The 14,351-nt window shown below is 32.3% G+C and overlaps 2 protein-coding genes across 4 annotated transcripts; both read left to right on the top strand.

Moving 5' to 3' along the window:
• The first annotated feature begins 3,248 nt into the window (after window positions 1–3,248).
• LOC145161055 (APETALA2-like protein 3) lies at window positions 3,249–6,079 on the top strand. Its single transcript, XM_079080491.1, has 9 exons — window positions 3,249–3,417; window positions 3,577–4,129; window positions 4,404–4,429; window positions 4,561–4,591; window positions 4,700–4,978; window positions 5,054–5,163; window positions 5,257–5,387; window positions 5,473–5,541; window positions 5,634–6,079. The coding sequence occupies exons 2-9, from the start codon at window positions 3,627–3,629 to the stop codon at window positions 5,862–5,864; spliced, it is 1,380 nt and encodes a 459-aa protein (XP_078936617.1). The 5' UTR covers window positions 3,249–3,417; window positions 3,577–3,626; the 3' UTR covers window positions 5,865–6,079.
• Window positions 6,080–9,285: 3,206 nt separating this feature from the next.
• On the top strand, window positions 9,286–14,042 carry LOC145161054 (putative LRR receptor-like serine/threonine-protein kinase At1g67720). Of its 3 annotated transcripts, none has more exons than XM_079080487.1 (15): window positions 9,286–9,395; window positions 9,679–9,785; window positions 10,013–11,053; window positions 11,132–11,264; window positions 11,337–11,408; window positions 11,514–11,582; window positions 11,667–11,738; window positions 11,821–11,889; window positions 11,981–12,135; window positions 12,227–12,462; window positions 12,552–12,678; window positions 12,782–12,850; window positions 13,015–13,201; window positions 13,282–13,417; window positions 13,497–14,042. In XM_079080487.1, the coding sequence occupies exons 2-15, from the start codon at window positions 9,704–9,706 to the stop codon at window positions 13,818–13,820; spliced, it is 2,772 nt and encodes a 923-aa protein (XP_078936613.1). In that variant the 5' UTR covers window positions 9,286–9,395; window positions 9,679–9,703; the 3' UTR covers window positions 13,821–14,042. The 3 variants fall into 3 exon arrangements, with proteins under 3 accessions (XP_078936613.1, XP_078936616.1, XP_078936614.1); XM_079080490.1 differs by having other exon boundaries at window positions 9,287–9,395; window positions 10,016–11,053; XM_079080488.1 differs by lacking the exon at window positions 9,286–9,395 and having other exon boundaries at window positions 9,416–9,785; window positions 10,016–11,053.
• Window positions 14,043–14,351: the final 309 nt, after the last annotated feature.

Raw genomic sequence — 14,351 nt, 5'->3', positions numbered from 1 at the left:
TAATTACTATTTTATTAGATTAATTCTTTTTTATTAGATTATAATTTACTTTTATATATATATATATATATATATATATATATATATATATATATATATTTGTATTATATAATATTTATATATTAATAAATATTATTTTAGTGGATTGTTATTTTTTAATTGTTTTTAATTTCTTTTAGTTGTTTTCTTAATTATTTTAAATCAAAAAACCTAAAAAAGAATCTCACCCACCCGGTCCGACAATGGTGGGATGAATGAGATTCTTTTAAATGAAATTAGGATCGTGGTGGTGTTGTCTAAAAAAATAATTAATCCAAACAATATGGTGAGGGTCGAGCAATGAATAACTTTAGAGTATGTGTGATGTCTGAGATATATAACGTAGACGAAGAGTTGGACTACTACTACATATTGCAAGAGACCTTAGAGATTGGGTATTATGGCAACAGGCCCTCGACTATTGTACTATTTAATTGTTTTTGGTTTGATAACAAAGACGGTGTAATAGTCAACCAAAACAAGGTGATAGATGTCAAACCCAACTCTCGACTTCAAATAGACGACCCTTTTTGTTTGGCATTACAAGCAGAACAAATGTTTGTACACCATACCATTTAGTGACAAAAGATAAGTGGACAATTATCAAGACAAAACCAAGAAGGGTATTTGAAGTCACCAAAGATGAAATGGGAGCAAATGAAATGTTTCAATTTGAAGAGCGATTTCTGTCACCCCTTACTATAACTCGTGTGGAACGACTGTGCCTAGCCTCAACTACAAATACGTATGACCAAATATCTAATGACGAAAATGACGGGTCCAGGATGGAAGACGAAGAAGAGGAAGATTCTGAAGATGTAGATGATGAAAATGAGTTGTTTTATTTAGACTATTAGTTTCTTTTAGTTTTTATTTTAACTTCATTTTTATTGTATTAATTCTGTTTTTTTTATAACAACAACACCATCCTAATTTATTTAAAAAAAAAAATCTTACCCATCCCACCATTTCTGATCTGGGTGATGGTGGTGTTGTTGTCCAAAATATGTTATCTTCCAAATATTTAAAATAAATTAGGAGATGTGGGGTGGGTGATATATATATATATATATATATATATATATATATATATATATATTGCATTTTTTGACTTGAAATAATAAAGAAAACAATTAAAAGAAATTAAAAACAATTAAAAAAATAGTAATCCAATAAACTAATATTTATTAATAAATAAATATTATATATTAAAAAACAATAATTATTAATAAATTATAATCCAAGAAAGTTAATCTAATTTTTAAAAAAAAATTAAAAGAATTTATTATCCAATAAAGTAATATTTTTTAATATATAAATATTATATATTTAAAATAATATTTATTAATATATAATAATTCAATAAAAATTAATCTATTAAAAAGAAATTAAAAAATATTTAACTAAATATAATTAATAATTCAATAAATTAATATTTATTAATATATAAATATTATATATTAAAAATAATATTTATTAATATAGAATAATACAATAAAAAAGTAATCTAATAAAAAGAAATTTAAAAAAGACTTAATTAAAGGAATTAATGTATAATAAATAAATAAAATTAAAAAGAAGAGATATAGAAATAGTATTTGTAATTGGGTTGTAGAAATGATCATTATTTAATTAAAGGTAAAATTTTCATTTTAAAAAAGTTAACAACCAAATTGTTAAAGTTAACATTTTTAAACAAAAAACGTACAAGGTATCCAAAAATAGATTATTTTTACTTCACAAAATATTTTTGGACCAAAACTATATAATTTTTACAACTACAAAAACCATTTTTACAATTTTGTCTATTACAATATAAATTGTAGGTAGCTTATAGTTTTGATTTTTTGTTTATCATGACGAATAAAAATAACTTATAAAATAATTTTTTATTATAATATTATTTAAACTAATATTTCAACAAACTTCTAAATTTTTGTTTAAACTTGAACGATTAAAAAAACAGATTACATGTTTTCAATAATCGTATATTAAGTATATAACCTTTTAATAAGTATATTTTTGTTTTTAGTTAGTGTTTGGGTCTGAAATCAATATCTATTTGTTATTAAAATTTTTTAATTATACTTATAATAAAGACAAAACAAATCGAAATCACGGGGATTACATTCAATATTGCTGTATCTTGTAATATTGAACGGGTAACGAACAACGAGTTCCGCAATATTGGATTTTAGTAATAAAAAAAGCATTTTTTTTCTTGAATTTATGGAATTGTTTATCTAATTTCAAACTAATTCTTAAAATTCATGAGTAATTTTATTTTTTTATTAAATCCGAAATCCGAAATGTCTATCTAAAATATATTTTTTTTGTCAAAAAAAAAAATATTTTCTACCGGACCGAAACATTCTATTCCTAATTGATGATTGTTTCATCAAAAACAAAATTTTTAATTATTTTCTTAAAATACACATAAATTAATATATATATATATATATATATATATATATTAAAATTATGAAAAGTTTTAACTGACATTAATTTTGTTCCTCCAACTTACAACATTGACTCTTCATCTTTATGCTTTTGTTCACAAACAACCCTTTCACTTTGGTTTGAATTTTTCATAACCTTCGCATTTTATTACATATTATTAGTATTTAGTCTTTTGGCAGAAATAGTCCCTCATCATTATTATTATTATTGTTAGACAAAATTACACGATTGGTCCCTGTGGTTTACCAGATTTAACATTCTCTTTTTGGTTTTAAATTAATGTTTTATTTATTAGAAAATACCCACCCAATACCATAAACCCACCGATCATCTGCCATCACCACCACCACCATCACCGCCAAAATTACATAAATGGTCCATATGGTTTACCCATGGTGACAAATTCAGTCCTTACTACCTGAAAAGACCAAATTACCCTCAAATTAACGGACAAAAAGCAACCAACATGCTACTTTACTTTACAAAGCAATACCTTCCGACCCCGGCAACGCCGGGGAATCTTTTCTAGTTATTATTAAGATTACTTAATTTCCCATAAAACTAGTCTCGATACTCTCTTACGTGTTTACCGAGTAATTTTTGACAAACATACACTAAATTACATAATTAGCCCTGCATTCCTTAAATCGTAGAATCCACGCGCTACCGTTTGCTTGTTTGCTTCCTTCAAACGTCCCATCTTCACACACTCGTCTTTCATGGGTCTATTTCTCTTTTGTTGCTGTTTAGTGTTTCCTTGCCTATCAGCACACAGCAAATACATACCCTCTCTCTCTCTCTCTCTCTCTCTCTCTCTCCCTCTCTCTCGAAAATCTACCACTCCCTAAAATGGAAGCAGACAACCGCCGTCCTTGATTCCGTCGCCGACTGCTTGTATCTCGCTCTTCATCCGATCAAGTATTATGAAAACTATCTTATTTCCATTCTATACAATATCTGCCCGCGTTTGTGTGCATATACGTGTATTTATATCGATTTTATCTAATCACGGTGTTTATATATCGATGTTGATTGCAATTTGATTGATCGTATTTCTATTAATATGTATGTATGCAGGTTTGAAAAGTAAAATTGTAGCTGAATTTTGAGAACTGAAGTCTGAAGTGATGTTGGACCTTAATCTGAGTGTTGATCAGAGTGGGTTGATGTCAAAATATGCGGAGAATGATGGCGGTAAGCAGTTTCTCGAGGTATGCGGCAGCGGCGGTCGGTTGGAATACTCCGGCGGTACCTCAAATTCCTCCGTCGTGAATGTGGAGATATCGAGTAACGCTGGCGAGGAGGAGCACTCGTACTCTTGTCCCGATCATTTCGCTTATAGTTTCGATATATTGAAACCAAGTAACCGAGAAGACGATCGGGATTTTAGGTCAGGGACTGTGGTAACGAAGCAGCTCTTCCCGGAGAGTGATAGAGACGGTGGCTTGCAGCGGCATCAGTGGTTGGATGTTGTTGATGGAAGTGCCGTAGACGAAAGAAGAGAATTCATGTTAAGGCAGCAGCAGAGACAGCAGGTGAGGAAGAGTAGGAGAGGACCTAGGCCTCGGAGTTCTCAATATCGTGGTGTTACTTTTTACCGGAGAACTGGAAGATGGGAATCGCATATATGGTTAGTCAATTATTACATACATGAATAAATTTGATCATCAACTGCTTCGGTAGTAAATCACGATTCATTAACAATTCACGTAACTAAATTTGTTAAGAAACCGATGCTGTTACTTATTCACCACAACAGTTAGATGTTTCGATCGTGAAATCTAACCATAAGAGTACGGGCTAAAACGTTTGATCATGCAATCGAGTATTAAAATACTGACAAACATCTGCGCATTTCAATGTTATATCCCTGTTTGATTTCTTCTTTCCTTCTAATTCTGCAGGGATTGTGGGAAACAAGTTTATCTGGGTAAGCAATTATGGATACCGAATTGCATTGGATTCTTTTGGGTTTCCTAATTCAAGTTTTACATGATTCTCTTCTTTGGCCAATAGCTAACCTTTTTGTTTTTGTCTGATTGTATGTGGTTGATTTTGCAGGTGGATTTGACACTGCACATGCTGCTGCAAGGTAACTATCATTTTTTTTGTTTTTTTCTTACTTGACCTTACATTACCATGTGAGGTGAAGTGTGAATCCTTCCATATGAAATTAATCTCTTCTATTACATAATTACAGAGCATATGATCGGGCTGCAATTAAGTTTCGCGGACTTGATGCTGATATTAATTTCAACATAAGTGATTACGAGGAAGATCTGAAACAGATAAAGAACTTAACGAAGGAAGAGTTTGTTCACATTCTGAGGCGTCAAAGCACTGGCTTCTCTAGAGGAAGCTCAAAATACAGAGGAGTCACCCTGCATAAATGTGGTCGATGGGAAGCTCGAATGGGCCAATTTCTTGGAAAAAAGTACATCTATCTTGGATTGTTTGACTCTGAAATTGAAGCTGCAAGGTTTGACTTTTGACTTTTGAGCCTCTCATTCTTTTTTTGAAACCACCATTTGATTGTTGATAATTTATTTATTAGGGCTTATGACAAAGCTGCTATAAAATGCAATGGGAGAGAAGCAGTCACCAACTTTGAACCAAGTTCATACGAGGGTGAGCTAACTCTTGTGACTGACAATGGAGATGGAGGTAACTAAATTACTAATTAACCCCTGGATTTCCTGATTCCATTCCATGTAAACTTTAAATACTTTTTGTGGTGATTTGTATCCTGAATTACAGCTTCCATGGATTTGAATCTGGGTATTGGTCCTCCCTGTTTACCATTAGATAATAAGGCAAATCAGACTTCTGGGAGTTTGAACCAAATCAACTGGCTCTTAGGTGACATGTCTGAGGATAAAAGAACAAGGGTAATTATGTAAATTGTTGTTAACTTATCTTTGTTCATAGTTATCCATCTGTTTAACTCATCTTTTTTTTTTATACAATATTCAGATTGAAAACCACTCTACACCCATGACATTAGGAACTCAAAGTGGTGTTGGTTTTTTTCCAGTTTACCAGGTACCTTTTTTTGGTTAATAAAAACTTGCAGTTGGTTAGAATGTGTCCAAATTACGATTTTAGTCATGACTTGTGTCCATTTTATAATTCAGGGAACAGCAATAGAGAAGGGTATGGAATGTCCAACTAAAAATTGGGCATGGCAGTTTCAAGGTCCTCATCTCTTTGCTGCAGCATCATCAGGATTCGGTAATTCAACAAGCAATGCTTCATCATCAACATCATCATCATCAGCATCATCAACTGCTGTTCCATTTCTGACTTACCATCACTACAATCCATCAATTAGAAGTGGTACATGTGAGTACTACTTTAGGAGCTAAAGGTACAAGCAGATACAGCATATAAAAACATAATTAGGCAGTTAGTTAGTTTGACATATTTTTGAAAAGCTATATGACCTTTGCACATTGATTAGGGGGTACAAGTTTTTTGAATAAAGTGTTGTGGTAACCGGTAACATCTGCTTGAATTGTTTAACATTGATTTTGATTTGATATGAAAAGTCAAAAATGTCCCTGGGGGTGGTAACATCGTACATACTAACATTGTACAAGTAGATATATAACTGTTTGTCCTTGTGGGTTTGGAATGTACATTTTGTTTTTCACCCATTCAATGGTAGGGTTTCAAGATTAAATGTACAAACACCTGCATGCTGCAACTTATAAGTTACAACATGAAAACATATGATGTACTAATTTTCATGTAACATGACAAAGCTGTTTTCGTTGTACCTTGTATTTGTACGTGTAGGATCTCTGGTGGATGGGGAAATATCATGGTTATTAAATGTGTAACGTTTACATCACGTGTACAAAAGAAATACATTTTCTATAAATTCAATTAACCAGTAGTTATCTTAAAAAAAAAAAAAACCAATGGTTATATACCACTATGTTTCTGCAACTTTATGTACAAGCTACAAGGCTCATTAATGTTGTTTGTTTGTTGGGCTCTATGCTAAAACTATATTGGTAATTGGTAATTGGTAATTGCACATTTGAGATTTCGGTTCCAATAATATATGGTTGAGGTTTCGATACTTGTTTAAAAAAATGATTGAACATGTCATGTAGTCTTTGAATTCGGTATCTTTTATTAAGTTTATCATCTTTATACTAAAAAAAGAATGTGTATTTCTTGTTTAAACGCAAAAAGAGAAAATGCATATCATCTCCACCCAAAAAAAAAAAAAACTATATTCAGAGTAAGTTCTTAGAATATATAAAAAGCAAAATAAATCCAGCCAGCCTTGAAAATTGCCATAAAATCGCTTAAAATTTTTAATATACAAAAAAATAAAATAAAATACTCATATATTTTACATTTGGCCAATTGTAAAGTTATAGACACCACTAGAAAATCGTTATTGGCAAAATATGTTATCGCATCATGCCATCTTATAACTCATTCTTACTTAGGTGTCTTTATTTTTGGTTTAATGGCAACTCGAATACAAATATATTTCAAAGTTAATAATGGCAAATTAGAAATACGAATGTAGTAGCTTCATAGGATGCTTTCGCATCGCATTATGGAAAATTGGTTTCTTAAACTAAAAATGACAAAGTACAATGTGAAAATTAGTAAGAATTTTACCAAAACATACATCAAACAATAGTTGAAGGGCCCTTTTTCTTCCATAGCTCACACACATTAAAGTGTATCCTATTTCTTCTTTTGCGATCTTGGGTCTTGAAGAACACCACCAACCTCACAACAATATCTGACAAGTATTCACAAATGAGCATAAATCACATAGTGAGATGCCTTAATAGGCATAATATTACAAGTATTCATGAACGAACATATACATATGTTGAAAATAAGATGTCTTAATATACATACATCGACATTATTTATAAATGAACAAAAACATATGTTGAAAAGAAGATATCTTAATAGGCATATCTCACACTTATTCACTATCACATCATTAGTGGAACCACATAAATTCATATGGTGGCTATTGTTTCTAGATTGATTGTTCGGTATTCCATTTGCTATCGTTTTCGGTCCAACTTAGTTTTTGTTTTGTTGTTAGTTTCTTCAACTCGGGATTTTAAGCATCTAGTATATAAAAAACAAACAAATTTAATGTTAAACTTGAAAATTTAGTCAAAAAAATTTCCATTGCTATGAACAGGTTCAAAAAATTTCAGATTTTGCATTCTTAATCTAAAATACTATTTGATAACAATTTGGTCTTCCAAGGTTAATTTAATGGAACTTAATTTATTATTTATTTCGAACAATTTAGATTACACTCACATTATTATTATTATTATTATTATTATTATTATTATTATTATTATTATTTACTTTTCTCCTTATTTTTTTGAGCAAGTTATTTTACACACACTTTTAAGGTTGGATAGACAAAAAATATGTGGTGTACCGGTGATTTTGGTGATATGCATGATTTTGGTGTTTAGTTCTTTAAACTTGGAGTCTTTGGAGGTAGACTTGATTCTTTCAGAGGAATTTATAAAAATAGTCTAATCCCTTAATTATTTTGTGGAAAATAGCCAAAAAAAACCCAAATTACAAAAATAGCCACCAAAATTGTAGATGGACTCAGTCCTTCTGCGATTTTACTTGCCATCTGCGATTTTGCGTCCATCTGTGATTTCCTATTTTTCAGGGGTATACAAATGTAATTTTTTTCTTTTATTTTTCAAACTTTTTGTTGGAGAATTCTCTCTCTCTGGAGGCACTATGTTTTCAATCATTTTTCAAACTTTTTGTTCGAGAATTCATTTTATTAGAAATTTTTTAAACAAATTTTCCAAAGAAATAACAACTAAAGTGATAATTTTTTGCAAAACTTTATATATATACAATAAGGTTGTTTCGTAGTCAAAATCAAATAAATAAAATAACAAATAAATAAATAAAAATAAAACGCAAATCACAAGTTGGATGAGAGGAAATCGCAGATGAACTTAGTTCATCTACGATTTTAGTCAGAGATGGGGGTATTTATACAGAAAAAATAAAAAAAAAAAACTAAAAAAAAACCACCTGCGAATGTAGAAGTCGCTAAACCATGGTTGTGCTTTAGCGACTTGTACGTTCACAGATGGAATGCTAAAATCGCAGATGGGCTTAATACATCTACGATTTTCATGGCTATATTTATTATTTGTGTGTTTTTTGGCTATTTTCCACGGAATAATTAAGAGATTAGACTATATTTGTAATTTTCTCATTCTTTTATTTTATGCGCCTTCATCATTTTTCTTGACTCGTGATTTTACAACTATGCTTTACATAATTTCATTCTTGAAAGAGAAAACTAATGTTTGATTTTTTTTTTTGAATAAAATGGTTTTAATATGGGGTAAATATGTTTTAGATCTGATTTTTATTATTTCTAAAATCTTATTTATGTTTTAAATATTGTTTCCCGTCCTTTTCAAACAACATGATAAAAAAAAGGTATAAAAACTAGGGCATGTCATTTTTCTAAAACGTGAGCATATAATTTGATTAAATGCAATGTCAAATAGTTAGATTTAATCATAAATTCAAACAAAAATGAAAAATCATTAATTTTGACCCAAAAAAAAACATATATGTGACTGAGATTGCAAAATTTGGAACTGAAATTGCGAAACTTTTTTTTAGAACTGAACATCTAACTTAAGTATACCATATGATATGATGAAGTTTATAGTCTTGAGTCTTCCCTAAAAAATATCATATAATCATTATCAAAACGACTAAAAAGGCGTTTGATTTTTTAGACGAAATGATCATAACAAGTGAAATTATTAAAGATAAGCCAGCCTAAACTCCAACTGAAGTGCTTGCACATTCAAGTAGGCCCCGCCTGTTTCTTGTTAATGGTAAACACTAAACAAAGCCTTCTTCCTGAATCATTCTCCTTGTTCATACTCAGTTCACTCCACGTTATTATTCCCCTAAAAAGTAAAAATCATCAGTTTCTTTTCGCCTTTTCCACTAAACTAAAACTTGTTCAACTTTAGAGAAAGGGGAAGAATTTCTTTTTGTTTCTAGGGTTTAAAAGATTCAATCTTTTTCATATTTTCATTCACAATGCAGCCACTTTTTCATGGGGTTTTTGTGATTTGATCTTCTGTTAAACCCTGTTTTCCACCTCGTTTGCAGATATAGATTATAGAATAAAACCCGAATGGGGTTTAATCGTTTCTTGTTCGTCTCGATTCTTCTTCTTCTTCACAGTTTCATGGAGTTCACCAAATCCCAGATGCCAGGTTCACCTTTTTCCTTCCAGATTATTCTTATTTATGTTATCTCTGTGTTTTACTTTTCTTGATTTGACTGTTTTCTAGATAAATCCTCTGTTTTCTTGATTCGATGATCACTTTTCTTAAACATTGACTAACATGTTTTTAGGGTTCTTAAACTTTATTCTTTTTGGATGAACATGAATCTTGAATCAAGAAAGGTGCATAATAAATCTTGTTTTACTTACGTGTAGCAGGTTTTATAAGTCTAGATTGCGGTGGCGACAAGAACCACACAGACAACCTCGGACTGGAGTGGACTCCCGACGATGAAATCAAATACGGAACAACGACTAAAATCTCCATAGAAAACGAAAACAGACGACAATATCAAACACTCCGATATTTTCCGGCGGATAACCGGAAATACTGCTACTCACTTAACGTGAAAACCAGGACTCGATACCTCATAAGAGCTACATTCTTATATGGTAACTTCGATAACAACAACGTATACCCTAAATTCGACATCTCACTGGGCCCCACTCACTGGTCAACAATCGTCATCTCAGACGCTAACACCATAGAATCTCAAGAACTCATCTTTTTAGCTTCTGATCCTACAATCAGTATCTGTTTATCCAATTCCAAAACAGGCCTTCCTTTCATCTCAACACTCGAGCTTCGACAATTCAATGGCTCCATTTACCTTACGCCATTCGAGAACCAATTTTTTCTAAGTGTTTCTGCTAGAATCAATTTCGGGGCAGAAAATGAAGATCCGGTAAGGTACCCGGATGACCCGTTCGATAGAATTTGGCAATCGGATTTGGTTAAAAAAGCAAATTACCTTGTCGACGTGGCTTCCGGGACCCAAAAAGTTTCCACTAAATTACCGATTGATGTCGGAAACGACGAATTACCCCCTCAGAAGGTCATGCAGACAGCTGTCGTGGGTCGAAACGGGTCATTAACTTACCGATTGAATTTGGACGGGTTCCCGGGTTTTGGTTGGGCTTACACTTATTTTGCAGAAATTGAAGATTTAAATCAGAATAAAACCCGTAAATTCCGGCTAATTCTTCCCGGAGCTCCGGATATCAGTAAAGCCATTGTCAACATTCAAGAAAACGCTCAGGGGAAATACCGTTTATATGAACCCGGATTTTATAACATTTCACTTCCTTTTGTTTTATCCTTTAGATTCGGGAAGACATCTGATTCTACTGAAGGCCCTCTTCTTAATGCGATTGAAATCAGTAGATATCTGGAAATAGCTGATGCTTCTTTTGATGGTATAACTACTCTATTTCTACCCTCCTTTTTCTTGTAAACAATATAAGGGTATTATAGTCTTTTTGATGATGTTTCAGGGGGTGTGGTTGCGAGTATAGTATCTGTTTACAAGTCGTTAGAGTGGGCCCAAGAAGGTGGCGATCCGTGCTTACCGGTTCCATGGTCATGGTTGGAATGTGATTCCGATCCTCAACCCAAGGTTATATCAATGTAAGTTTTTCATATTTGAAACTTTATATGTTATGTTGATGTGCGCATTGACTATTATACCCTTCAATGCAGAAAATTGTCTAATAAGAACATGACTGGAAGCATCCCTTTGGATTTGACCAAGTTGACCAGCTTAGAAGAATTGTAAGTATCAATTATCATATACATACATAATAAGTACATAACCAAAATTACTTATTCTTGTTACATTATTATTAAATAGTCTAAAATACATTTTCCTTGTAATAGGTGGCTTGATGGGAATGCGTTGACTGGTCAAATCCCTGATTTTACAGGATGCCCGAATTTAAAAATCATGTAAAATAAGTTTTTACTTATTCTCTTGTTAATTCTTATTCTATAATTTGTGATCATATTCATATCTGATAGATTTTTATGCAGACATCTTGAAAACAATCGGTTGACTGGTCATCTACCTTCCTCTTTAGCAAACTTACCTAATTTAAGTAAACTGTAAGTACTCTATTTTCATTTTGACTTTGAAAATGGAAGAGTCAACATTTGACTTCAACAAGTCAATCTATGCACTATGCAGGTATGTGCAGAATAACTTGTTATCTGGATCCGTGCCACCTGGTCTTCTGAACAAGAACATAGTCTTAAAGTTGGTATTATTTTTTTTTTCATTTACTTTAAAAATATATACGATTCTCATCAATCTTTAAGTTGTTATTTGTGGATTTTGGATTTATCAGCTACACTGGAAACAAAAATCTTCATAAACAAAGTAATGACGGAAGAAACATTGTATACATTATCTTTGGATTACTGGTTGGGGCTGCTATTTTAATTTTAGGGTTCATAATCTCATGCCTGCTTATTCGCAAAGGGAAGAAAGATCACAAGCAAGGTAGTATTTTTTTACTGTAAGTTTTGCAATTTTAGGATTCATAGTCTCATGATAATTTTTTATTTAATTCTTCTTTTTTTTTGTTTGTTAGAGCCTAAACACATCATGCATGTTTCTTCTATGAACACAACAACAACAACTTCAGAAGGTGCCCGATGTTTTACACTATCTGAAATTAGAATTGCAACAAAGGATTTTGAGAAGAAACTTGGATCTGGTGGATTTGGAACTGTATATTATGGTAAGTTGAATGATGGAAAGGAGATTGCAGTCAAGCTTCTTGGAAGTAACAACATTCATCAGGGAAAGAAGGAATTTGCAAATGAGGTTAACTTTTTTATCAACAAATTTTGTTTTTTTTTTTTTGTTTTTTTTTTATCAATAGACGTAAATATTTTTGAATTCAATTTATGAAGGTGAGTCTTCTGTCAAGAATACATCATAGAAACTTGGTAAAATTCTATGGGTTTTGCCAAGAAGAAGGGATGGATATTCTTGTTTATGAATTCATGCATAATGGAACTCTTAAAGAACATCTTTATGGTAAGTTGTTAATTTACCTCATCAGATTGCCCTTTTGGTTTTGACTCATTTGACTTTTTGAGTCTTTTTGGCATTGATTAACAAAGGGTTGTGTACAAATTAGGACCTTTAGCAAAAGAACAAAAAATCAAATGGATCAAGCGCCTCGAGATTGCTCAAGAATCTGCCAAAGGTTTGTTTTTCTTGTTAAGGCATTTCTACTCTAAATAAGGTATCTGATTATAGCAATGAAAGTAGCTTGTTTGTTCACATCTATTTGTTATAGTAAGAAGAAATGATATTTCTTGCACTTAACCTTTCTTACTGATATATGATATATCTGTTTTTTTGTTTTAGGAATCGAGTACCTTCATACTGGTTGTGTCCCTTCCATTATCCATAGAGACTTGAAAACAAGCAACATTCTTCTTGATCACAACATGAAAGCCAAAGTTTCAGATTTTGGTCTCTCAAAACTTGCAGTTGATGGAACTTCACATGTATCAAGCATAGTTCGAGGCACTCTTGGGTATCTTGATCCTGAGTAAGTCAATGTTCGATTTAATATCTTATTTCTTGAATAATTTTGTTGATTCTCATCTTCATATTACTTGTGATTTGTAGATATTACATCTCGAACCATTTGACAGAAAAAAGCGATCTCTATAGTTTTGGAGTCATTCTTCTTGAGCTGGTTTCTGGTAAAGAAGCCATTTCTAACGAAAGCTTTGGTATAAATTGCCGCAACATTGTGCAGTGGGTAAGTCTCTTAAGTGAAAAACAAAAGAAAAAAAAATGGTTGAATCCATGAGAGGTAACTAGGGTTGGTTTTTTTGCAGGCGAAGTTTCATATAGAGAACGGGGACATTCAAGGGATAATTGATCCGTGTTTAGGAGACGATTATGATATCCAATCGATGTGGAAGATAGCAGAGAAAGCGTTGATGTGTGTCCAACCTCACGCAAACACGAGACCTTCAATGTCTGAAGTTATTAAGGAGATTCAAGATGCGATTGCAATAGAGAAGGGTGGAGAGGGAGGTAGTTCTGATGAAATTTCACGGACATCTTTTCATTCTTCGTTGAATATGGGATTACTTGATCATGGTGGCGATCCTTACTTGTCGTTTCATGAGTCTGTTGCACTCCCTTCTGCTCGATAGGTAGATCTAGTTGTTGATAGGTTAGTTGAAATTTGAAAAGGTAAATTCGATTTTGGGTTTTAGGGTATTCGTTAGAACGTTGATTTGGGTTTGGAGGTTGTCGATTTGTTGAGGTTTCACCTTCACTGTTGAGGGGGGTTTTTGTTTGTAAATGATGTATGCATGAATTGGTGGTATTGATTCAAAAGGATCGAATAGGTATTGAACAATTGAACAGTGAAACATTTCATGGCATCCACTCAACCTCTGCCATGCCAATGGAGCGGTGTTGATGGTTGGTAAAAGAGAGAAGAGAGTGTGAGCCTGCCAACACAACCAATGGAAAAGTTAGCTGCATACCTTTGCCGATGTACAGTGCTGCTGAACTAGGGGTGAGCATTTGGACCGGACCGGACCGTTTTTTGGACCCCCGGTCCGGTTCTCGGTTCTAGGAATCCATCCCGGTCCGGTTTTTACCGGGTTTAAAACCGGTTGGACCCGATTTAAAAAAAAAAATTGTAATTTGAGAAATTTTTTAAACAATCATAACTC

Source organism: Lactuca virosa, chromosome 2 (genome assembly GCF_052849685.1).
Source record: "Lactuca virosa cultivar CGN04683 chromosome 2, Lactuca_virosa_CGN04683_v6, whole genome shotgun sequence".
NCBI lineage: Eukaryota > Viridiplantae > Streptophyta > Magnoliopsida > Asterales > Asteraceae > Lactuca > Lactuca virosa.
This window is presented reverse-complemented; position numbering and strand designations above follow the sequence as displayed.